The sequence below is a fragment of the Dermochelys coriacea genome, chromosome 5 (genome assembly GCF_009764565.3).
Source record: "Dermochelys coriacea isolate rDerCor1 chromosome 5, rDerCor1.pri.v4, whole genome shotgun sequence".
NCBI classification, from domain to species: domain Eukaryota; kingdom Metazoa; phylum Chordata; order Testudines; family Dermochelyidae; genus Dermochelys; species Dermochelys coriacea.
Genome location: NC_050072.1, coordinates 40416890 through 40444406, shown reverse-complemented (window position 1 = coordinate 40444406; position 27517 = coordinate 40416890). Strand labels below are relative to the sequence as shown.

Sequence of the window (27517 nt, the reverse complement as noted above, 5' to 3'; positions counted from 1 at the left end):
GTCTGTATTCGCAAAAAGAAAAGGAGTACTTGTGGCACCTTAGAGACTAACAAATTTATTAGAGCATAAGCTTTTGTGAGCTACAGCTCACTTCATCGGATGCATTTGGTGGAAAAAACAGAGGAGAGATTTATATATACACACACAGAGAACATGAAACAATGGGTTTATCATACACACTGTAAGGAGAGTGATCACTTAAGATAAGCCATCACCAGCAGCGGGGGAGGGGGAGAGGAAAACCTTTCATGGTGACAAGCAAGGTAGGCTAATTCCAGCAGTTAACAAGAATATCTGAGGAATGGTGGGGGGTGGGGTGGGGGGGAGAAATACCATGGGGAAATAGGTTTCAGAGTAGCAGCCGTGTTAGTCTGTATTCGCAAAAAGAAAAGGAGTACTTGTGGCACCTTAGAGACTAACAAATTTATTAGAGCATAAGCTTTCGTGAGCTACAGCTCACTTCATCGGATGCATTGACAGGCCAGTCCTTGCTTACAGACAGCCCCCCAATCTGAAGCAAATACTCACCAGCAAACACACACCACACAACAGAACCACTAACCCAGGAACCTATCCTTGCAACAAAGCCCGTTGCCAACTCTGTCCACATATCTATTCAGGGGATACCATCATAGGGCCTAATCACATCAGCCACACTATCAGAGGCTCATTCACCTGCACATCTACCAATGTGATATATGCCATCATGTGCCAGCAATGCCCCTCTGCCATGTACATTGGCCAAACTGGACAGTCTCTACGCAAAAGAATGAACGGACACAAATCAGACGTCAAGAATTATAACATTCAAAAACCAGTTGGAGAACACTTCAATCTCTCTGGTCACTCGATTATAGACCTAAGAGTGGCTATCCTTCAACAAAAAAGCTTCAAAAACAGACTCCAACGAGAGACTGCTGAATTGGAATTAATTTGCAAACTGGATACAATTAACTTAGGCTTGAATAGAGACTGGGAATGGATGAGTCATTACACAAAGTAAAACTATTTCCCCATGGTATTTCTCCCCCCCACCCCACCCCCCACTGTTCCTCAGATATTCTTGTTAACTGCTGGAATTAGCCTACCTTGCTTGTCACCATGAAAGGTTTTCCTTCTTTCCCCCCCCCTGCTGCTGGTGATGGCTTATCTTAAGTGATCACTCTCCTTACAGTGTGTATGATAAACCCATTGTTTCATGTTGTCTGTGTGTGTATATAAATCTCTCCTCTGTTTTTTCCACCAAATGCGTCCGATGAAGTGAGCTGTAGCTCACGAAAGCTTATGCTCTAATAAATTTGTTAGTCTCTAAGGTGCCACAAGCACTCCTTTTCTTTTTACAACACAGACCAAATTGTAAGTGCGAAAGTATGAATAAACTAGTTCATCAATGAGTTATTTGGCTTTTTCACGTCCCTTCCAGTTATCTTATCAATTACTTCCAGACACATTTCTTCCCTCCTATCAGTTATATATATATATATTTTTTAAACAGTGGTGAAACTGTAACAAAATCTACTCTAACATGTAAACAAAGGAAACATACAACTTACTGTGGTGCTACACGCCTCCAATAGCGGTCAATTCCATTTTTAAAGTACAGCACAGCTAACCACCTTACATTTACATCCAGAGTATGATTTGTAAAGATATTCTGTAAAGAAAAAAAAAGTTAAAACGTTATTTACTTCTTGGTCTGGTCCACAAGTCTCCCAAAGTTAAGACTTCCCCTTTCTTCCAATCATCATAATGAGTGATACATTTTTCCCCATGTCATCTTTAATGTACATACACAGCAAATTAGACCTGTGTTTGTAAGATCTCATCCAGAAGACCCTTCAATACAGTAAATTAATTGAACTCCATTTAGTTACATTATGGGAAAATAATAGGCTAAGGCTTGCTGGATTTGAATTTTTGTTATTCCTTGGAGTCTAGATAAGTGAAACCTGAAGATTAGACCTCTAAAGTGATGCCTCTGAGGATGCAACAACCTTCCCAGATTATTTTATCTTGCCATCCAATTCTCAGAGCATGGTGAGGGAGGCAGTATAAGAACCTAGATAGATCAACTGATTTAAACAACAAAAAATGGGCATTTTTGATTCATCACCCTCTAAGTATTTTTGTTTTGACTCTAGGAATTAAACAAATGAATCCAGAAAAGTAATATGTACTGTTGGCATGAAGAACATGGAAGGCATTTGTATGAGAGAGAGAGAGAGAGAGAGAGATCTATATCTAGCTATCCGCAGGTTTGGTAGTTATTGTATTGATGGCTAACAACTGACCATGGGTTAAATCCTGCAGGAACACAAGACAATAGTTGTAGACAGAATTCAATTGCCTGCCGTTCATTTGCACAATACCTAGTCTCCGTGTCCAACCAATCTCAGCCCTCGCCCACCCAAGCACCTCATCTGATCCCAGTCTCTCCCCAACAACACTGTGATGTTGCACCCCATAATCCTTTATAGAAATATGGGTATAAGTATAAATATGACATAACTGGAATATGTTTTATGCTAGATATGCCACGTAACATATCTTTGCAAAGGTTATGTTCTTCTGCATGTATTCATCCTATTTGTATGCATCTATCATTTTTATATCTGAAGTTATGAGTGTTGGCGCTATGCTTGTATGTAAAGTATTTGCTGTAGAAAGCACCTAAGGCAGATTTACTCAATATAGTGTGAAGGGGTTATTCAAGTAAATGGAAGTACTTGGCTAACATTGGATCTTGATAGATGCCAATCCACATCTGAGGTTTCCTGGAAACGTTCGGGTTAACATGTGGGCAATGGCTCAGCCTGTAGAGAACTGAGTCATGCATGGACATAAAAAGAAAAGGAGTACTTGTGGCACCTTAGAGACTAACAAATTTATTAGAGCATAAGCTTTCATGAGCTACAGCTCACTTCATCGGATGAAGTGAGCTGTAGCTCATGAAAGCTTATGCTCTAATAAACTTGTTAGTCTCTAAGGTGCCACAAGTACTCCTTTTCTTTTTGCGAATACAGACTAACACGGCTGCTACTCTGAAACATGCATGGACATGTGACTTGCCCACGTCATTCCAAAACTCCATCTTGTAGCTGTGATTCTACACAGGGGGAGAGAGAGGTTTCCACCCACAAGAGAGACTATTTATATAAATAGTCCCTGGAAATCCCTCCATTTTGTCTTCAGCTGGCTCAGAAGATAGCCTTTCCACCCCAAAGAGATGCCTGAAAGAAACTAGGAAAAAGGACAGTAACTACAGGGGTGTGAGTGATCGCTCAACCCAGACTAGGAGAAAGTCTAGTCTGTAAAAGAAGCTTATTGGAACATCTCTGAGGGTGAGATTTACCTGCATTTAGTTTCTTACTGTGTTAGGCTTAGACGTGCGTGTTTTATTTTATTTTGCTTGGTAATTCACTTTGTTCTGTCTGTCATTACTTGGAACCACTTAAATCCTACTTTTTATATATAATAAAATCACTTTTTACTTATTAAATTAACCCAGAGCAAGCAATTAATTCCCGAGGGAACAAACAGCTGTGCATATCTATCAATGTTATAGAGGGAGAACAATTTATGAGTTTAGCCTATGTAAGTTTTATACAGAGTAAAACGGATTTATTTGGTGTTTGGATCCCATTGGGAACTGGGTATTGGAGACAAGAGCACTTCTTAAGCTGTTTTCAGTTAAGCCAGCAGCTTTTGGGGGACGTGCCTGGGTTTGTGTTTGTGCCAGACATGCTCACCTGCTACAACCAGGCAAGATACTGAAGTCCCAAGCTGCCAGGGAAAATGGGCTCATAGGTAGTCCCAGCACATCAGGTGGCAGTCCCAAGGGGATTTCTGTGACCCAACCCATCACAAGCTCCTAGTCTCTGCATCCCAGTTTCCCTCCTCAGCTTCCAGACCCAGTCTCTCCCAACCCCAACTCCCAGTCTCCGCCTCACTACTCCCCTGCCAGTCTACAGTCCCAGTCTCCCTGCCAGACTCCTCCTTTCAATTTACTCCCCCACACCCACACCCATCCTCTTGCAAGTCCAGCTCTTGTCCTCTCTGAAAATCAACTTCCTCCCGTATATGCTGCATGGGCCAAGCCAGCAGGTGGTCACTGACAACTCGGAGGAAACCACAGCAAACCAGAACTGCAATTGCAAGAAGAGTTCTGCTCAGCCTGGAATATGCCCAGCCTTGTCAGAATCTTTGGGAATTTAGCAGCTAAAATCTAAGAAGTCTCTAATGAGTATGTATTAAGTGCGATATTTAAAAGGTTTAAAACATGAACAAATTTGGATAGATTTTCATAGGGAAATCAAAAGCCATATCCCTGACAAAGCCCACCTCCCTTAACAAAATTTCAAAACCCTACCCCAAAGCATGGGGGCACTAGGACTTTTCAAATTTAGTTCTGGTGCCCTCAATTATGAGCAGAGCAACATATCTTTTCCTTAGCTTCATTCTCAGAAATGGCTGCAATGTTTTAGCTGAAGTCTTCCAGAAAAATGCATCCAGAAACAGAACCCAGCATGGAAAATTTTGGCCCAAATGGTAAAGTCTGGCAAAGTTATAATCAAATGAAAATAGAGTATTATTATGGAAAGTGTCGGTCAACCTTAACAAGTGATAATAGCCCCACCTATAAGACATGTTCCTTTTATTTTCAATCTATACATAATTGGAATCTCTAACTTTGATTCAGACAGATGGCCTTCCTCCCCTAATAAGGCAGAAAGAGCCAGCGCCTACTATACAGTAACAGTGGTTCTCCAAGATGTTGTTCATGTGGATTTCCACTCTCCTGCATGAGGCTCATATATACCTAGAGACTGGATTCTTTTAAACAGCAGTGTACACTGAGGCCCTCTGTCCACAGTGTGCCCTGTGCCTCCTCATGCTCCCTATGAGGACAGAAAGGACCCTTCCCTCAGTTCTCCCATAATTTGGAGTCTATGATAGCCAAGACTCTGAAAGCAGGACAGAGGGTGGACATACTGGACAATATTTTCCATGCCATATTAAAAGAGGGCAATAAAGAGTTCATTCAGATTGGAAGGGTTCACAAATCCCTCGTCTTCAGGCCCCCAGCAGACTCCAGATAGAGAGATGTAACTGTCTGTCTACACTATTATCAAGACAAGGATAGAATACCAAGGGAGAGATCTGAACCACTGACAATTGTTAATCGGCTGATACAAATTTTCCCAGATCCCTTACAAAGTGAAGAATGACCAGTGACCACACTTCTTAGACAGAACTATATAAGATACAAATGGGAGTTCCCATTTAGACAGTCATTTAAATGGAAGGACAGATCCAAAACAAAGTAAACAGGTACCTATAAACATGGAAATAGGTGAATCAGCTCAAGAACAATCTGAATGGGATTAAAGGCATTGCTCCTAGAAGTCAAAAAGAAATCACTGGGAATCAATCAGATCAAAGAGTCCGGGCAGCTCAAAGATGCATCATCAAGACAAAAGGACAGACATGAGAGCGGAAGAAATAGTTCAGATGCAGAAGAACAAGATTAGTATATGGTCTAATCATAGAATGTAGGTTTGGGGGGACCCCAAAAAGTCAACAATACCAGCCCCCAGCACTGAGGCAGGACCAAGTAAACCTACACCATCCCTGACAAGTGTTTGTCCAACCTGTTCTTAAAAATCACCAATGATGGGAATTCCACAACTTCCCTTGGAAGCCTATTCCAGTGCTTAACTACACTTTTCCTGGTATCTAACCTAAATCTCCCTTGCTGCAGCTTAAGCCCATTACTTCTTGTCATACCTTAGGTGAAAAACAATTGATCACCATCCTCTTTGTAACAGCCTTTAACATATTTGAAGACATATCAGGTCCCCACTGAGTCTTTTTTCCCCTCAAGATTAAACATGCTCAGTTTTTTAAATCTTTTCTCACAGGTCAGGTTTTCTAAACCTTTTATCATTTTTGTTGCTCTCCTTTGGACTCTCTCCAATTTTTTGGCATCTTTCCTAAAGTGTGGTACCCAGAATTAGACACAGTACTCCAGCTGAAGCCTCACCAATGCCAAATACAGCAGAACAATTACCTCCTGTGTTTTATATACAACAGTCTTGTTAATACACTCCAGAATATTAGCCTTTATCACAACTGCATCACATTATTGACTCATATTGAGTTTGTGATCTACTATAACCCCCACATCCTTTTCAGCAGTACTACCAACTCACCAGTTATTCCCCATTTTGTAGTTGTACATTTGATTTCTCCTTCCTAAGTGAGGTACTCTGCACTTATCTTTATTGAATTGCAACTTGTAGTTTTCAGACCAATTCTCCAATAAAATAAATAATGAATATTATATCCATGTCATTATGATAAAGGGATATAGCGAAATGGAAGCTGGGCTATACAGCACCCAGGATATTTCACGCTACGTGGACACAGTATACTGAATGGATATAACATTATAGTTAATTTAATGTTGTGATCTATATTCTAAAGGTTAATAACAAAGTAGCAGAGACCCAGAACTCTCCTACTGAAATAAGTTTGACTTCAGAGATAAACACAAACATCCCAAAATTTATATTAATTGGAGAAGGTTTATGGTGGAAATTTTTAAGAATAAGAGAATTCAAATATGGTGTAATCATCTCATAATACCCAATGTTATTCATATATGTCCCCGCAGGTATTTTTAACGTCACAGAAAATAGATTCTGCTGGCGAGGGGCTGCAATTACACCTTTTGCCCACCAGGGGCTGCTGTGGCACCAGAACAGACGGCAGTTGGCTCTCGCGCTGGAGCAGCCAGCCACACAGAGGCAGGGAGCAGAGGCTGCATTCCTCACAGTGCCCTACCGCAGGGCCAGGTGAGGAGGCATGGGATATGGGGGGGACGGACAGAATGGGACACATGGGACTGCTGGGGGTAGGGGGGGATAACAGACTTGGGTTCAGAAGAGCTAGTGGGGGGACAGGAGCTAATGGGGTGACAGCATTGAGCCAGGAGCTGAATGGTATTGGGGGTGCAGGGACACTTGGAGGGGGTGTGCAGGGCGACATGGGGAGGAGAGAGGCTGAGTGGGGTTCCAGGGCAACACGGGGATGGAGGAAAGGAAAGTAAAGAGACACATGGGGACGGGGGAGGGGGTGGCTGAGTGGGGGTGTAGGGACCCATGAGGACGGGGTGCAGGAACACATGGGGACGGGACTGCAGGGGTGGCGGCTCACATGGAGATAGGAGCAGATATTTTTGACTGAATGGGAGTGGCTAGGGGGTCAGACAGGGTCTGCATGGGGGAGGCTCCCCAACAATCTCCCCCCCGCCCCACAAAAAAAAGAAAAGCTGTTCCATACTTCTCCCACCTATACCCAACAACCCTCCAAGATCACTCCCGAGCTCCTTCCCAGCAATTACTTCCCTCTCCCTCAGCTCCTCCATTAACCCAGGTCCCCCAAGCCTTTGCACTACTTCTGAAGTGTGCAGGAAATATGTTTCTGTATTGTAGTTCAAATGAATTATTACTCAAAGTTTTGTATTAATATACTAGTAAGGAATCTATTTGTCAAAAAGCATTTCCTGAATCTTTTTTGTTGTCTGTGTTGTTACAGACATATTTGTTGACAGATAATTTGAAATAAATTACCAAAATAATTGAAACTGGTGTGATTATATTGTGTTAATAAGGTATGCAAAATTTTAAAATACTGTGTGCAGAATTTTTAATTTTTTAGCATAGAATTCCCTCAGGAGTAGACTGTATACATAAGACATTCAGGAGGAGGAGTCTGAAGCTACACTTCCAGGCCTCAGAATTCATTCTCACCATGAAGAGGGAAGTGCAAAGGACAACACTAGGCAGCAGACGTGGGAAAGCGTAGCAATGAAGGGAAAAGCAACCCAATACAGGAAAAATGTGTGTTTAAGATACCTTTTTGCCACAGCTATATGTGATTTTCTAAATCATTCTAACACCACAAAAACTTCCATTAAAATACTCCTGGGGGAATTTTGCACTACTGCGTTTGTGCATAATTACTGAGACCCGCATATTTTTATTTTTTTGTGCAGAAAAAAGCTTCTGCCAAATTGTCCAAAGGCTGCTGTGGCTCCAGAACAGTTCCATATTTTTCCCAACAGATGGCGCTGTGGCATAAGAACTGTAGCAGCTCCCAGCAGGAAATAACTTCTGCAGTTCCTCCTTTTATCCACCAGACAGCGCTGTGGCAATAGAACAAAGCAACAGATCCCCACCAGCAAGGAAAGAGAAAGAGCCCGCCTTCTTCGCCAAAGGCCAGGTCAGGAGACGGGCTATGGGGAAATAGCAGCTCATAAGGGCTAGTGGAAGAGGACAGACTGGGGCAGGGGCTGAATGGGAGTGGAGGCACAAGGCCACAGGGGGTAGGGAGATGCAGGGACATGTGGTGATGGGGGAAGGGGTGCAGAGCTACATAGGGAGAGGGGGTGGCTGGGTGAGGGCACAGAGACACATGAGAAAGGGGAGGTGCGGGTGCAGGGACACATAGGGCCAGGGGAGTGGGTTGGGTGGGGGCACAGAGACACATGGGGAGTGTGTACAGAGCCACAGAAGTAATTAAAAGATTAACTTTAAAGACTGTGTCTTGGAGAAGGTAATTGTTGGTACAAGAGAGCTGTTGGGGAATTAAACAATGTCAACTTTATGCCAGGAGACAAAAGAGATACATGGGCATTTTTAAGAAGCTTCTGATTCTGCAATGCACAAAAATACATCAGATCCCTAACCAAAGAAATGCAATGTGCTCTGGTTGCATTACTGTCAAATGAAACAGTTCTTTTATCATCGCTGATCTTTTTCACCAAATGAAAAATATTCTGTTGAAAATGTGCTTTACCATTAATGGATCCAATGTGTTGTGCAGAGAGATAAAACTCCCCTTAAGTTTATAAGTTTTAGAACAATAGAAAACATTCAATGAAAACAAAACTGTAAAAAGGAGATCACCGTAGTTTAAAATGACTACTATTGAAATATTTTAATTAAATATTCTGGTCTTATAGAATAAAAACAGGGCTAGCTCAACTTCTATTTTCCATACACGGGATGAAAAACTATAGAAATGGACCAATTTCTGTCACAAGGATTTGAGGAGTGGGAAATTGTTGAGTGTAAGTATCACCTTCCTCACCCTCAATTCCAACAAGATTTCCACAAGTTTAGGGCTCTGCAGTTTCAGGGAGTGTGGCTAGACAAGAGAGGCAGAGCGAGAAGACTGTTATTCAGCACTTATTATCTCACTTATTCCCCTTCAAATCTACAGATATTTCCTCATGTAACATAGTGCTGACCCCCTCTAAGACCTTCCACAAATTGATCCCCTTATAACGGTGGGGAGGGGAAGTTTGGGACTGCTGTCATAATGGTTCCTGAAGAACCTTACTGCTATTTTGGGAGAGGGGAAGTGGAAACATTAGGAGTAATGCAGAGGCTTCTGGGCCTCCAAGCAAACGTTCCAGTCCTCCTCAAATATAACAAGATCTGTGGGAAAGCCCTGCGGATATGATGACAGCCTGGTTTGAAGGGCCATGCTCACCCAGCACTCCACAAGAGAAACCACACACACCCCTCGTAGGATGATTCCAAGGAAACTGCAAGATGAAATTTACTTTCCCTATTCTCCTCCTTTCATAGATTCATAGATACTAAGAAGTATCAGAAGGGACCATTCTGATCATCTAGTCCGACCTCCTGCACAGCGCAGGCCACAGAATCTCACCCACCCATTCCAACGAAAAACCTCACCTATGTCTGAGCTACTGAAGTCCTCAAATCATAGTTTAAAGACTTCAAGGAGCAGAGAAGCCTCCCTCAAGTCAACCATGCCCCATGCTACAGAGGAAGGCGAAAAACCTCCAGGGCCTCTCCAATCTGCCCTGGAGGAAAATTCCTTCCCGACCCCAAATATGGCGATCAGCTAAACCCTGAGCATATGGGCAAGATTCACCAGCCAGATACCCAGGAAAGAATTTTCTGTATTAACTCAGATCCCATCCATCTAATATCCCATCTCAGGGGATTAGTCCTATTTACCCTGAATATTTGAAGATCAATTACTTACCAAAATCCCATTATCCCATCATACCATCTCCTCCATAAACTTATCCAGTAGAGTCTTAAAACCAGATAGATCTTTTGCCCCCACTGCTTCCCTTGGAAGGCTATTCCAAAACTTCACTCCTCTGATGGTTAGAAACCTTCATCTAATTTCAAGTCTAAACTTCCGGGTGGCCAGTTTATACCCATTTGTTCTTGTGTCCACATTGGTGCTGAGCTGAAATAATTCCTCTCCCTCTCCTGTATTTATCCCTCTGATATATTTATAGAGAGCAATCATATCTCCCCTCAACCGTCTTTTAGTTAGGCTAAACAAGCCAAGCTCATTAAGTCTCCTTTCATAAGACAAGTTTTCCATTCCTCGGATCATCCTAATAGCCCTTCTCTGTACCTGCTCCAGTTTGAATTCATCCTTTTTAAACATGGGAGACCAGAACTGCACACAGTATTCTAGGTCAGGTCTCACCAGTGCCTTGTATAATGGTACTAAAACCTCCTTATCCCTACTGGAAATACCTCTCCTGATGTATCCCAAAACTGCATTAGCTTTTTTCACAGCTATATCACATTGGCAGCTCATAGTCATCCTATGATCAACCAATACTCCAAGGTCCTTCTCCTCTTCCGTTACTTCTAATTGATGCGTCCCCAACTTATAACTAAAATTCTTGTTATTAATCCCTAAATGCATAACCTTACACTTCTCACTATTAAATTTCATCCTATTACTATTACTCCAGTTTACAAGGTCATCCAGATCCTCCTGTATAATATCCCGATCCTTCTCCGAATTGGCAATACCTCCCAGCTTTGTATCGTCTGCAAACTTTATTAGCACACTCCCACTTTTTGTGCCAAGGTCAGTAATAAAAAGATTAAAGAAGATTGGTCCCAAAACCGATCCCTGAGGAACTCCACTGGTAACCTCCCTCCAACCTGACAGTTCGCCTTTCAGTAGGACCCGTTGCAGTCTCCCCTTTAACCAATTCCTTATCCACCTTTTGATGTTCATATTGATCCCCATCTTCTCCAATTTAACTAATAATTCCCCATGTGGCACGGTATCAAATGCCTTACTGAAATCTAGGGAAATTAGATTCACTGTGTTTCCTTTATCTAAAAAATCTGTTACTTTTTCAAAAAAGGAGATCAGGTTGGTTTGGCATGATCTACCTTTTGTAAAACCATGTTGCATTTTGTCCCATTTACCATTGACTTCAACGTCCTTAACTAATTTCTCCTTCCAAATTTTTTCCAGGACCTTGCATACTACAGATGTCAAACTAACTGGCCTGTAGTTACCCAGATCACTTTTTTTTCCTTTCTTAAAAATAGGAACTATATTAGCAATTCTCCAATCATTCGGTACTACTCCTGAGTTTACAGATTCATTAAAAATTCTTGCTAATGGGCTTGCAATTTCAGGTGCCAATTCCTTTAATATTCTTGGATGAAGATTATCTGCGCCCCCCCCCGCGATTTAGTCCCATTAAGATGTTTCAGTTTCGCTTCTACCTCAGATATGGTAATATCTACCTCCATATCCTCATGCCCATTTGTCATGTTATCCCTAAGATCCTCTTTAGCCTTATTAAACACTGAGGCAAAGTATTTGTTTAGATATTGGGCCATGCCTAGATTATCTTTAACCTCCACTCCATCCTCAGTGTTTAGCGGCCCCACTTCTTCTTTCTTAGTTTTCTTCTTATTTATATGGCTATAGAACCTTTTACTATTGGTTTTAATTCCCTTTGCAAGGTCCAACTCTACTCAACTTTTAGCCTGTCTCACTTTATCCCTACCTGTTCTGACCTCAATTAGGTAGCTTTCCTTGCTGATCCCTCCCATTTTCCACTCCCTCTATGCTTTCTGTTTTTTCTTAATCACCTCTCTAAGATGCTTGCTCATCCAGCTTGGTCTACAACTCCTTCCTATGAATTTTTTCCTCTTTCTTGGGATACAGGCTTCCGATAGCTTCTGCAGCTTTGATTTAAAGTAATCCCAGGCCTCCTCTATCTTTAGATCCATAAGTTCTTCAGTCCAGTCCACTTCCCTAACTAATTTCCTTAATTTTTGAAAGTCAGCCCTTTTGAAATCAAAAACCCTACTCGCAGATTTATTTTTGTTAATCCTTCCATTTAGTTTGAACTGAATTAGCTCATGGTCACTTGAGCCAAGATGGTCCCCTACAAGCATTTCTTCTATGAGGTCCTCGCTACTCACCAAAATTACATCTAAAATGGCATCCCCTCTAGTGGGTTCAGCAACTACTTGATGAAGGAATCCATCAGCTATCGCATCTAGGAAAATCTGAGCCCTATTATTATTACTAGCACTGGTCCTCCAGTCTATATCTGGGAAGTTAAAGTCTCCCATGATCACGCAGTTTCCATTAGTATTTACTTTATTAAAAACATTAAAAAAGGGCTCTATCCATATCCAAATTAGATCCCGGAGGTCTATAGCACACCCCAAGCACTATCGTAGGAGTGGCTCTACTAGTTATATTCGCCAATGTAATTTTTGCCCACACGGACTCTGTCTTATCCATTGCATCGCTTCTTATTTCTTTACATTCTACCTCATCATTGATATACAATGCTACTCTACCACCTTTACCTTTGTTTCTGTCTTTCCTAAACAGCCTTCAATACCCTTCAATACCTGTAGTCCAGTCATGACTACTATTCCAACATAACATTTCTGTTATCCCTATAATATCGGGTTTCACTTCCTGCACCAGTAGCTCTAGTTCCTCCATTTTGTTACCTAGGCTCCTCGCATTGGTGTATAAACATCTTAATTTTTGCTGTTTGGCCTCGCTCACATTTTGTACCCTATTAGGCACAGTCATTCTACAGCCAGTATAACCTATTAGACTAGTATCCACACCGCCCTCGCTCCTTGTATACATTCTCCTACCCATGCTTGTATCCTTTCTTACTTCGTCTTCTTCCCTCTCAATGCTAAAATCTGGCGTGGAGATTACCTGGACATCTCCCAACCATTTCCATTCAGATGTTATGATTTGGCCCACAGTCATATTTTACTATAATAGTCTCACATATGGCAATTGATTTGCCTCCTGTTTTTAATAAAAGTATTTTTATGCAGACATTTAAATACTACATCAACTCTTCTAAAAAAAACCAAACGTGGAAGTTTAGAGTACTACATTCCCCTCTCTTAGTGATTAAGATATGAATCACTAAAGCAAAAGACAAGTAGCTAGTCACTGAAGACCTAACCACATTAAAAAATTGATTTGTCAGAGATGGCATGTTACTAGCAACAAGTACTCCTGAACCAGTGTTGAAAATGGTTTATTTGCTACCACTGATAGGAGAAAACCATTCTCAGAACTATTACAGAAGCAAGATTAAGACTTAAAGTATATACTCGTTCATAAGCCGAATTATTTTTAGTAAAAAAGGAAAGCACCAGAGAAGGGGGTCGGCTTATGAACGGTTATAGAGAGGGAGAGGTGGGACACAGCCCCTCCCCACAACAAAGGGGGCAAGGAGAGGCAGCACAAGCCAGCAGAGCCAGAAGGGAAGAGGCGAGGCCAGAGTCTCTCTGCTTCTGGCCATGCTGCTCTCCCCCCAAGCTCCGAAGCAGCTGCAGCTCCAGGGCTGGCACGCTGCGGCCGCGCCGCCCAGCCTGGCCCCGCCCGCCGGAGCATGCTGCAGCCAGGCCAGAGACATCCTCCCCTGGCTCTCTCCAGGTAAGGTGGGAAGGGTGGGGATGGGGAGAGTGAGGGAGTCCCAGGCTAGGATGGGGACATGCGGGAGGTGGTCACAGGGGTTACTCCCCTGACTCCCAGCTTCTCCCCCCCCAAAAAAAAATTTCCCCACCAGTTGCTGTCCCAGCCCATCAGGGTAAGCAGCTGGTGCAGGACACTTTGTTTACTTAGGTTTACCTCCATACCTGCAGCCGCTCGAGGTAAACAAATCATCTCGGCCCGTCAGCAGCTTATCTTGATGGCCTGGGAGCCAAAGTTTGCTGACCCCTGAATTATAGGGTCGGCTTATGAATGGGTCATAAAAATTTTCTATTTTTACTTATCTATCATGGGGGAGGGGGGTGAAGGTGGGTTAGCTTATAAACTAACCAGCTTATGATTGAGTATATATGGTTCTTCCTCCAAGTACAAATAAGTGTCCTGCCCACCTCTTCAAAACTTAGCCATATATAGTAGAACATGTAATGAATAATACTTTTCACTCCAGCTTACCAACAAGACTGAATAAAAACCCGGCTGTATCTCCCACTGCTTCAACTGTTCCTCAGCTGGTTTCAGCACAGCACTATCTTGACTGGTGGCTTGGGTCAAGACCTGCAGAACAACAGTGCTGGCACTATTGAGATCCATGAAAATCTGATAAGGATATTTAAAAAGGAAAAAACATTAATGTACAGATTAATGAAAGATGCTGAACACTACCCTCCCAATCCCGCAAAGCATCTAAGCACACATTTGGTTTTAATCACCTTATAGGATCAAGCCCTTATAAAAAAATGTACATAGTGTTCTATGGCACGCAACACAGTAGTATTTAAGCACTTGAATATATAAATGAATTTATCCTCACACCACCTATGCAAGGCAGAGTATTGCTCCTCATTTTACAGATGGGAAGCCAAGTCACAGGGCAATTAAGTGACTTGTTTAAGGAAATCTGGGGCACCATGACAGAACCCAAATTTCTTGAGTCCCAATTTAGTGCCTTATCCACAGAACTATTTTCTCTCTCTAATGCCAATTTTTCCACATTAGTAGTATGCATCCTCTCCTAAAATGCTAAGAGAAAACTGGATGTGAGCAATTGTTAAGATACCGGAAAGAATATAAGTTTAGCAGCTTTCAACTTTCAGTGGTGCCTACTGACAAAAGAAAAATATAAACATTCATACTGTGATAAACTATATCCTCAACTTATCCTTTTTTCCCTGAAATGGTACAAGTATTAGGAGTAATGCTGTTTATTGCTTTCGTCTGGTAGCAGAGGATACAACTTTGGACATAAATTAGCTGAAGTTCTTCCAGTGTCTTCACTTGTATGACAGCCCTTCTGAGAGCACATAGGCTTCATAAGTTTCAATAGGAGAACAAGCCCACAATCTATGGTTGCAAGTTTTCTCCATATCCAGAGCCTTACAAAAAACAGTCAGGATTTCTTGGAGGTGTTTTTTATTAGTTAACTTTCTGCAAAGTGCAACAGGCTAAGAGCAACACCGTAAGTAGCTTTAACTTTCACAACAGGCAGAGCACAGCCTGGGATGATATGAAAGTGTCAGATGAGCGAAAATTCAATATTAGCTCTTTTGCCTATTCTGAATAAAATGTTGCTTTGTTAAAAGTAACTGATCCATTTCCAATAGTTAATTTCCACAATCATCTATTTAAGCATTTTAAACCTTTTTAAATTAAGAGGCTAGATCATAGAGCTTCAAAACTAGAGACAAAAAAGATATAGAACTTTCTAGGCATATTTGCACCCATTAGGCATCCATGTTAATGCACATAAACCTAATTCATCTGAACAGGAAATGCTAATTACTTTGCCACAAAATATAAATTTGTTCTCATATTTCTTTCCCTTTTAAATGTGAATTTATAATGATCTTGCTGTCCGATTAAAAGAAGCAAATGTTACATTAACTACTTGTGGGGGAATTCTGCAGCAAAAAATTAAAAATTCTGCACACGATACAAAATTCTGCATATTTTGTCAAAATAACGCAATATAATCACTTTGGTTTCAATTATTTCAGGAATTTATTTAAACTACAAAACAATGGATGGAGAATGGGAGTGGGGAGCATTGGAGGAAATCTCCAAACACCCGTACCTAACAGTAATGCAACTAGGTTTGACCCTTTATTTCTAGTTATTAGTCAACAAATATATGCAGCCTTATGCTCAGTGTTACATCATAGACAACTGAAGAGTAAGTGAGGGCTGGGGAATCAAACTCACAATTTAAATTGGCTACTGACCATCTCCAGAAAGGTCAGTAGCAAACAGTTCCTGGAGCACATTCTGATAGGAATTTTTTTCAGTCCAAAAATTTAGACCAGTTCTAATCACTAAAGCACCATAAGCATTTATAAGGCCAAACTGTCTTTACATCACTCTGGCAATGTAAAGGAGCCTTAAAACTTTTACACCTGTTTTATACTCCTGGGGGAATTCACAGAGAATGGGAACAATTCACTAAGCAGGCAGGCTGCTACGTTCTGCTCTGTCTTAGGGGACACTGCCTGTCCACACCTACCTCCTCAGAAACATCCCAAAGCCTGCCCCTCCTCACCCACACCAAGTTTGCTGCAATAGCGAGTGAGAGGGACAGAGAGTGTCTCTCTTTCACATACAGGACTGCAAAGCACTCCTCCCTCCCGTAAATAACGTCTCTACTGGCTACTCCGAGTGCCCAAACCAACCTGCTTGCGCTGCCAGGGAGAGATGCTTGACCTCTCTTGCGGCTTACCTTTGCTTCCCCGTAAGAAGTCATTTTTCTGCATGGAAGCAAAGAAATCTGCAAGGGACATGAATTCCATGCATGCACAGTGATGCAAAATTCCCCCAGGAGTAATTAACATGATTGCAGAAATACTGTTTTGTCCATTTAAAAAGGAAAACAACCTAGGAATAATTATAAATAAAATTAGATAGTACATAAGGCTGTTGTTCTAAGTCTGTAATAAACAAACATTTCAAGATACAGATGCAAATTAACAGAAAATATTTTTTTTATTTCATGCACCATTTTACACCTAAATTATAAAAAAATAATTCAGTCAGTCATTTAAAAATAAAACAAAGCACAAGTTTCCTCTAAAACCTGAAACAGATACTATTTGGATACCACAGTGATAAGTACATGTAAGTACATGTAAGTAAGAGTCTTAAAGGTGACCAAGAAAGGAAAATTTTGGATGTGATCTTTCTGCTTATTAATGGTTCATAAACATAGCCCAAAATATTTTTTGTTCTTTGTTCACCCTCACCCCAGAAAGACACCAGACAATTTTTGGTTGTTCCACTCCCGCTGAAGCTTTTTGCAGTTAATGTCTACAATGCTTCTTTAGTACAGAGAAAAACTGAACATAGGTTTCAAATAATTCAATGAACATGCACCTCCCTGTTTACACTCTTATCTCTTGGACTGTGGTAGGGTAGAGGAACAAGCAATGAAAAATGGCTTAAATAATACCTGTCCTGAGAGAGTATCCTGACTTTTGTTAATCAGGTTCACAAGGCAGGGATATTGTAGGATTACAGTAGCTCTGCAAGTTCACACAACAGCACTGATCAAGTGTGCTTTTTTTCATGAGGCTGGAAAGAAGTTTACAACTTTTTCTTTTGGATGCAACTTTTACCACTTTCATCCATAACTTTGTTGCATCTAGTTTGACTTACTGCAAGGTTCTCTACTTGGAGCTACATCTGAAAACCACACTGAAATTTTATCTATCACAGAATGCAGCTGCCTTTGCTTAGCAGTGTTTCCCACAGGCAGCATATATGAACAGCGCTCAGCATTGCTCTGCACTAATTCCAGTAAATTTATACATGAATTTGAAAGTGTTTTATTTATAAAACTCTATATTGTTTGGATCTTGTATATCTTAGAGGCAGCACCTCCTCATGTTTTACCCCATCAGTTGAGCAACTTGAGTGATCAAAATGTAAGGGTCTAGATACACTGGTGGAGGGCCCAAGATGTGGAACTTGATCCTCCCCTTTGTCAAACAGATAATTTTGCATATCTATTTATGACGGCTCACTCCGAGATGAGAAGTTTGACTGGGTGGTGAGAAGGGTTTTAGTGCCGATATTAGATCATGCAGATTTTCTATTTTTTAGTATATGAGGACAACATATATATTCTTGGATACACCCTTTACAATTGAAAGAAATTAAGTTTAATAATTATGTTATGTTCTACACTGACAAAATTACTTCCTTTTTAAAAATTATTCAATCAAATTATTATGCAAAGTATAATATTAAATATGCAATCAATGAGTACTTCTAAAAATTTATCTGCTAGGTGTTGCATAACTGCCAGTAATATTACATAACTGAAAGATTAGAGACAATCTATTTCTCTCTTTTACAATTTAACAGTACACAGTTGACAACACTTTGTGTATAGTCAGTTTCCTTTGTGCGTGTCTTTCACAGAGTGGAAGGAAAAAAACCATTTTTGCATTACAGAAAAATTATAATAAAGTTACAAAAATTGGCAAAGGCAAGGGTAGTAGCAAATTATTTTTTAACTTTTTAAAAACTAACTAGATTTCAAGTTTAAGATTTCCTTTTAAAAACTAACCTATCTTTAAGAAGAAATTGACCCTTTAAAAGTTGGACAATTTAACTAGTTTAGAACATGAATTAGTTAATATAATCTGTTAACTAAAATTCTAATTGTACAAATAAACTGGGTACAGCTACAGTACTGGCAAGGAAATTGATATAAAGAAATAAATCAAAGGATTACTTCAGCAAAAGAATGTAAATCTTACATTGCCTGGATCCTAAAGAACCCAATATAATAACTCATTTATAGCCAGAAATCTCAATTTGTGATAAAATAGTATGTTATATTGCCACCAAGTGGTAACAATTCATTCAATCTCTTTCCAAACCCTTAAAGTTATATACTTTGTAGCCTAAATCTAGCATTTAAACAGTGTTGCTATTTTATATTTAGGCTTGGCAGAATTTTTTTTTTTTATTTTGACAATTAAGTATTTTTATTTTTGCGGTTGTAAGAAGTTATGGGGCAGTGTAGGGTTAGGGTAGCACAGACAGTGGGGCTACAAGAGGTTCCCAGTACTGACAACAGGGCTGCAGGGGGCTCCCCACATGGTGAAGGGGTCCAAGACACCTTGCCACAAGGTGTGGGGAGGTTGTAGTCCTGGCCCAGCAGAACGGAGACCCTCAATCACAGCTACAAGGAGGAGGACAAGCACCTGAGCATGGAGTAGGCCACCCTGATGCTGAACAGTTCCTGCTGAGCAAGTGGAGTCATGACAGCAGAGCTGCACAGCTGCAGGGTAGGTGACACCAGATATCTACAGGCACAAGGTTCAAGGAAGGCTGCAGTATTGGTGGGGCAGAACAGAGGCCAGCCAGGACTGCAAGGAATAGCTCCTTCCCAGGGTCAGAGCCAATCAGAAGCATGGTGGCCTCCCCTCTGGCTAGGGTCTCATCCTCCTCCAGGTCATAGCTGGGAGGGACCACAGCCTTTCCCTCTCCTCCCGCATGCAGGAATCGGGGTCATCAGCCCTGTGACAGCACAGGAAGCTCTCTGCAGCTCAGCATCAACAACGCTTTCTCAGTAAACCCAGTCAAACGTTTGGTGATGGCAGTAGAAGTCCAAGGGCAAAGGGTAAAATAGTTTGTAAATACCCTAAGCTGGTAAAAGTAAGCTTAGGAGGTATTCATGCAGGTCCCCACATCTGTACCCTAGAGTTCAGAGTGGGTAAGGAACCTTGACATGGTGGCAGAGGTGGGATGTCGTGGCCCTGCTCACTAACTCCCACGACAGCAGGGCTGCAGAGGACTTTCCCTGCTACCACAGGGCCGATGCTATCCAATCCCTGCAAGTGCAGGTGAGGGCAGGGAGGCTGTACTCACATCAACTGTTATCAACGGATTTTTTTCATCTGTTTCAGTATCTCAGCTGAAATTGATGTTTACCAACATCTATCACTTTAAACTGAATCCTACCAAGCCTATTTTTATTTAAAATCAAGTCTCACCTATCTGAATTATTTCCCTGTCTCACTTTTGAAACAGGAATGGAGCATGCCAAACATTCTGCAGCAGATCTTTCCGCTCTGGAATTTAATATTATTACAAACAATTCTTCCCAGCATTTGCACACATATAGATAAAGATCTTACCAAAAGCCAGAATGTTGTGCAATATGTAGCTTTGTTGTATCATTTTATGGGAAAGAAAATGTCATGGATTAAGAAAACATGTATAATGTCAGCACCCAAAACGTGTTCAAGAAACACCAATGACAACACTTCTTTTAAAAGAAATGGAGGCAGATGGCGTTTGCATCGAAAGAATTCATTTTTCCAAAAGACCAAAAAACCTTCTGAAAAGGCATGTCATTGAAAACAAAGACTTTTCCCGAATGCAAGATTATACTTTCCCCACAATACACTTGGTAATAAAAGAGAAATTCAGAATGCACAGAACTATTGCTTAATAGATTACATATAAACTATTCCATGATGCACCAGAAAGTTCAATTATATGAGTTATAATTTCTTAAGAACGCAGACTATAGTTTTGCTAATTATTTTACCATTATTCCTTCTACAAGCTCCCATTTTTAGAATGATCCAAACACTATCCAGATATTAGACTGGCATGGTAACACTTCTATTATTAAGGGGGGTTAAGTTTCGCACTTAAAGCTGGAATTCAAGCTCTTTGTTTTGTAATGCAACACTGTGTATGTTCCCTGAGCTTAGAGCACAGAATCTGAGAGTACATCATAAATTTTCTGGAGATTTTTCAGCAAAATCTGTTACTCAGTTTGTGAATTCAAATTAATTTAAAATGGGCCCTTTAAGAATTTTCTCTCCATCGTGTCTCTGAATCCCTTTTGCTAACAAATGGCTGGTTTGTTATTCACATTTTCCATATAATTAAGACTTATCAGCCAACTTTGAATGTACATTTGAGGAAGTTAAATTTACTTAATTACAGTCTATTAACTGTCTTTTCCTACCTTTTCCAATATAGTCACAATCTTCCCTTACTCAAAATGGCTACTATTTCCCATAACTTAGAATAGAACTAGAAATATCCCTGCCCTCAGTAAATTTCTTCACTGTGTGAATTAAGCCAATTATTAAATATATATATATATATATATATATATAAACAGGAATTCTACCATGTGAAGCCATAAGGACCCCTCCTGGATCTTCCTCTATGTGGATCACCATTAAAGCAAGAATCAACAAACTCTTTGGGAATGGGTTAAGCAACTATTTACTAAACATCAGAAAAGTGCTAGAAATCAGGACTCCTAGGTTCTTCTCCCAGTTCTAGGATGGAGCGTGTGTAGTGATTAGATGTAGTCAAGCACAAATATTTGTCAGATTCTATCGGAGAGGCAGTGTGGCTGAGTAGATAAGACTGGTCTATGCTACATTACATATCTGGGTTCCATTTCCAGCTCTGCTAGAAAGGATCATGTACTACCTCTGTTACTCTTACTTGTAAAATGGGGTGGCTGATACCTTAATTGCCTCCATATCCCCCTTTCATGCCCCCCAAAACAGCCTACATTTTCCATACAAAAACACAGGATATTCCACAACCAAGATATTTATTTAAAAGGGATTTAGGTAGGTTATGTGCTTCTTTCCACCACCACCCTCCAACATAAACCCTAAAACTCAAGGGAATACCATGTTATAAGACACCTCTCAACTATACCCTAATACCCACACAGCACATTTCCACTGACATTGTCAAACTTCCTCATACTCACAAAGAACATCACTCTGCTTCTATTTGATAAGAAAATATACCATACATTAATCTCCTCTGAGCAAAACACAGAACCTTAATTAAAATGTCAAGCATCTTCCATGAGCACAAAACATACTTCACTCTTGGTACTTGTCAACCCAGAATAATTTGCAATTAAGGTTTTCATTATCCCCAATTTAATTCCTTTTAAACAAAACTTTAAACACATAACCTAGACAACATTAAAAGTGGGACAGCAGGGGAAATACATAACCTTATTTCTGTGGCTAACACGCAGTCAACCTACATTTCTTTACAGTGGACTGCACTTCCACTTACATCCTCCAGACTGGAACATGCAGTGTCCTCAAAGGACATCGCTAATGGTATTTCAAATATCAGCCAGTAAATAGCCTTTAGTGTCATGGAAATTTACCAGCCTAGATAACAAAATCTTCTCGCCTACTCTAACAATAACAATAATTAAAACACTAATATTATTGTACTTTTCATCAAGTAAGTGGGCAAACAGAATGTGGCATGGCCTGAAGAATGCTCCAGAGCAATGCTTTTTACATTCTCCACAATAAAAGCTAAGGCACTATAAGGACAACCATGTCTAATAACCATCTTATGATTTACCTAAATTACAACAAACATGGTTGAGTTGTGTCCACATAGAAGAGCCCCCCCCCACACACACACACACAATAACCAAGTGCCAGTCAGGTTTCTGCATTCATATATAAAAACATAATTAGGAGACATAGTATTGGCACATTCTGGGAAACATGGATAAGCAATCCCATAGATTCTTAGCAAGGACAGAGTGCACAGAGATTATTATATTTTAGGTAGCTACATATTTACTGATTTCTTTTGTTTCAGAACTATTCATAAAAATATCTGTCATAATTTCAGTACCTCTAATTAGTGAGTGGCGCTAATCTCTCCTTTAGTAGGAACGCCATGGTTCCTGGTTTGGTCCCTAGGACTTCCCATCTGATTATATGATGTGAGACCAAAACTCCTTTTCCCAATAGAAAGCACTGAATATGTTGTTGTGCCTCATATTTTTAAAATAACCTCAAATATGTCTAATGCCCAAAATCATTCTGCTATACTAAACTAAATTTCACATCTAATTTGCTGTCCAATACAAATCAGGTGACTATATCATACAAGTCATCTGTACATATTCTGTACCTAACTCTCATAGACATTATTAAAAATATGTACTTTCACGCAAATATGCATGCATATATTTCAACTTGCATCTCTGCCTGTGACTGATTAGATATGCTTTTAGAATACCCCAGCTTAGTCCAAGAGGAGTTTGATATTTCTAGTAGTGTTTCCTTTCAACTGGAGTCTCAAACTGTTTTTCTAAAAAAATGATTTTATACTTTGCTAACTGTGGCATCAATGATGCTGTATGTCAAAAGTTTCTACTGGGTTCTGCAAAAATATACAGAAGTAAATTTGCTACCTAAAGTATTACTAATGTCACTCTTACTGGTTCCTGAAACAGAAAAAAAAAAAACTCTGGATGTATTCTGTTTAAAAATAAGGAAAAAAAAAAGTATTGTTTTTGCCTGATATAAGTCATGCAACTCAGCAAAGAAGTAAACTAGATGTAGGTAAAAAATAGCAAGTGACAGTATCTTCACATCCATCCTCATTCTGACAAAGCTCCAGGTAACATAGAGGGACAAGACTTCTGTTTTGAAATGCTCCAAAAGGAGGTTCATATCAATCACAGAAATGTAAGGTTGGAAGAACCTCAGGAAGTTGTCTCGTCCATCCCCAAACACTAAGATGGAACTAAGTATACCTAGACAATTCCTGTCATGTTTGTCTAACAAGTTCTTAAAACCTCCAACAACAGGGGTTCCACAATCTCTTTTGGTAACCCATTCCGGGTCTTAACTATCTTTATAGTTAGCATTTTTTCCTAATATCTATCCTGAATCTTTCTTGGTGCAAACTAAGCAGAAGACATCTTGTCCTACCCTTAGTGGACATGGAGAACAATTAATCGCTGTTCTCTTTCTGACAACCTTTTAGATATTTGAAGACTATGTCGCCCATGAGCCTTCTTTTTCTAGACTAAACATGTCCAGTTCTTTCAACCTTTTATCATAGGTCATGTTTTCTAAACCTCTTATTTTTGTTGCTCTCCTCTGGACTCCCTCCAGTTTGTTCACATCTTTTTAAAGTGTGGGGGTCAAAACTTGACACAAAGTCAACCACAAATTTCATTAACATACTCTCCATTCCACTCTCCAAGTCGTTAATGAAAATATTGAATAATACTGGACCAAGGAGAAGTCCCTGTGGGACCTCATTTGATACCTCATCCCGGTTTGACAACCACCACTAATAACTACTCTTTCAGTACAGTCTTTCAACCAGTTGTGCACTTAACTTATAGCAATTTCATGGAGACTATATTTTCCTAGTTTGCTTATGATAATGTCATGTGGACTGTGTCAAGTGAACAAGAGAAACCAAAAATCAGCTCTTAAGTGGAACCAGGGAAGCAGAGGTCAGAGGGGAAACACAAGTCAGGGAGAAGGGGTAGAAGAGAGAAGGAGAGGCTAGCAGAGGGTAGAGAAATAAAGTAGTAGACCAAAGACCAGAACTGGTAGTAATACCCAGAAGACTAAATCAGATTATCTATAAAATCTTGATGGCAGGAATAGTCTCTTAGTATATGTTTGTACAGCACCTAGCACAGTGAAGCCCCAACCCTGATTGGAGCCTTTGGATATTACTATAATACAAATAATAAATTGTAACAATAAGAGGACATTGCGAATGGGAAGATGCCAGAGGGAGGTAAGAGGCAATACTTGGAGGGGGCAGCTGATGAGGAAACGGATAATAGCATCTAGCATAAGTAGAAGGGAAAAGTGCCCAAAGGGGTGCCTGGGAGAACAAAAAAGAATTTTCCTCAGTTTGGTAAGCAGAATGAAGTAGAACCCTCCAATCTGCATGCATAAATTTAGTGTAAATTTCAGCTTGAATTTTCAATCCAATATAGGTATGCACAATGGAGGGTGAGAGGAATACTTCCTACTGAGTTTAAAAGTCAGAAGTTGACGCATTTTTTAAACTCATGATTTCTTGATCTGTTTTAGATTTTTAAACTTGCAAGGTTGGCGATACTTGCTCCTCTGACTTTTTCTCCTCCCTCCACAATTAATAAATAGATTTTATTCCCTCCCTGCTTCTTCATCCTATGCTTTGTAATAAGTGAGGCAATAAAACAGACATAATTTATAAATTGGAAAGATACTGAAACAAATTATTAAACAGTCAGTCAATTTGTAAGCACCTAGAGGATAACATGGTATTACGGAGGAGTCAACATAGATTCGTCAAGAACAAATCATGCCAACCCAACCTAATTTCCTCTTTGACAGGATTACTGGATAGGAGGGAAGCAGTCGACATGATATGCCTTGATCTGAGTAAGGCTTTTTAGTCTCACATGACATTCTCATAAGCAAACTACACAAATGTGGTCTAGACGCAATTACTATGAAGTGGGTGCATAACTGGCTAAAAAATCATAGCCAAAAAGTAGTTTAAATGGCTTGCTGTCAAAATGAGAGGATCTAGCAGGGTATCAGAGGGATCTGTCTAGGGTCCAGTACTATTAAATATTTTCATTAATTACTTGGAAAACAGGAGGGAGAGTGTTCTTATAAAATTTGCAAATGACACCAAGCTGGGAGGGGTTGCAATCAGTTTGGAGGACAAAAATAGAATTCAAAATGACCTGGATAATTTAGAGAACTGATCTGAAAACAACAAGACGAAATTCAATAAAGACAATGCAAAGTACTACTACTCTTATGAAGGGGAAAATCAAATGCACATATACAAAATGGGAAATAACTAGTTAGGAACTAGTACTGCAGAAAAGGATCTGAGGATTATAGAAATCACCCATCAGACATAACCCCTCTTTACAATGACTGTCATGGTTTTTATGCTGTAAAGAGATTACCGTATCATTTGGAGATGAGGGCTAACATATACCCATAATGATAATTTGTTCCAAAGGCTTCCAAAAGCAATGCGGCTATGAGTCTCTTCATTTTCAGAGAAGTCAAGATACCATCCAATACATACCATGGACAAGGTGGGATTATTATGTACCACGTGTACTAAGGTTATATTTAATAAAATTAGAAAAGGGAAAAGTAACTCACCACTACTGTGACAGTCCTTTCTCCAGTTCTGGTGAAAAATGGTGCTGTGAATGGGTCCCAAATCCTGCTTTTTCAAAGACCTCTAAGAAGAGATGGCAATTCTCTAACTGGAAGGCTAATTCCGGAGGAAGGAGGAATCTTTTGGAGGAAGAGGAAAATAACTTAAAGTGAGAAAAGCACAGCCTGTGAAGAAATATGGAGCTAATGCCTCAGCCCTTCCAGTTTCCCCAACAGGAAGCAAGGAAGCCAGAAGATAACTAAGGGGCTGAAGGTGTGGGACTGGAGAAATGGATAATAGCCCACTTTCTCCTCCACATCAAAAGGAAGTACTTTGACACATCTATACAACACAAGACTCGCTAAGGCTATGGCTATACTACAAGGCTTTTAGGGACATGGCTGTGCCGTTACAGCCCTGCCACTAAAAGGCATGCAGTGTAGCTGCTATTTGTCGGCTGGAGAGAGCTCTCCTGCCAAAAAAAACTTCCACCCCCTCAGGAGCAGCAGCGGCTTTGTTCACAGCTGTTCACACTGGCACTTTTTGTCGGGGGAGGGGGGGGTGTTTTTTAAAACTCCTGAAAGACAAAAGTGTTACGGACGAAGTGCCAGTGTAGACAAAGACTAAGAATAATCCTGAACAGTCTTCTCTGCACCTAGAACAGCAAATGGCATACTGTATCAGAAGACAGGTTTCAGAGTAGCAGCCGTGTTAGTCTGTATTCGCAAAAAGAAAAGGAGGACTCGTGGCACCTTAGAGACTAACAAATTTATTAGAGCATAAGCTAGCTATGAAGTGAGCTGTAGCTCACGAAAGCTTATGCTCTAATAAATTTGTTAGTCTCTAAGGTGCCACAAGTACTCCTTTTCTTTTTGTATCAGAAGAGTGATCCCGTATCTTGTCTCTGACCCTGAACAGTACCAAATATTTCAGAGGAAGGTGCAAAAAACCCCTGTAATGAATAATCATGGAATAACCTGCACAAAGGGGACGTTTCTTTTACTTTTCTCCTTGCTTCTCCCCATCAACCTATGTTACAAACAAATCTTATTTTTTCCTTCACAACATACATAGCAAATCTGATCCTCTCTGTTCTAAGAGCTAAAACTTTCCTCCACGCCCTGATTATCCCCCATTTTGATTATTGCCACCTTTCCTCTACCCTACGCAGTACTCACATCTCCTCTCCATACAAAACACAGCACCTGACGGCACGTTCTTGGTCTGACATGACCATGTCACACATGCCCTTGAAATCCTTGCACTGGCTCCCCACTAATCACCACACCCGTTTTTTTAAAGGTTGGGCTCCCTTTAAGGCCCCCACAATCACCCCATCCAAGTCTCGGACCTCACCTCCTCTAGCATCCTCCTCTCACCCCCTCTGTTCCGCTAGTTATCCCTGCCGAGGTGCAGGTCTGATCCTTTATCCTACATGCTTCCACGGGGGATAAACGCGGTGCCCCGCTTGGCAGGAGGGCGAGGGAACTAACGGGCGAGCACCTCGACGTGGACTTTGGCGATCTCTCGGGACTTTTCACGGGCTGCACATGGGGGTCCCTGGTCCAAGTGTCCCGAGGCCGCCGGGGCCCGGCCGGCCGGGCTGTCCGGAGTCCGGCGGCGCCGGCTGGGGGCGTTCGCTCACACTCGGGGCAGCTCCCCCGTTCCGGGCGCTGGCGCAGGTGAGTCCCGCTGGCCC

The 27517-nt window shown here is 40.8% G+C and overlaps 1 protein-coding gene across 7 annotated transcripts in view; it reads right to left on the bottom strand.

Moving 5' to 3' along the window:
• The window catches only part of IPO11 (importin 11), a 277976-nt gene that overhangs the window by 250251 nt on the left and 208 nt on the right, over positions 1-27517 (bottom strand). For 3 of the 7 annotated variants that reach the window (XR_006281719.1, XM_043515248.1, XM_043515251.1), the window contains exons 1-3: positions 25821-25982; positions 14317-14460; positions 1554-1654 (exon numbers count right to left, since the gene is read on the bottom strand). Coding sequence is in view for 6 of the 7 variants with exons in the window: in XM_043515248.1 (XP_043371183.1) it covers positions 1554-1654; positions 14317-14454 (239 nt within the window). In the remaining variant the exon portion in view is untranslated. Of the gene's footprint in view, positions 1-1553; positions 1655-14316; positions 14461-25820; positions 25983-27174; positions 27477-27517 lie in introns of those variants that run through there. The other 4 variants (XM_038401357.2, XM_043515249.1, XM_038401363.2 and 1 more) reach the window with 2 other exon arrangements.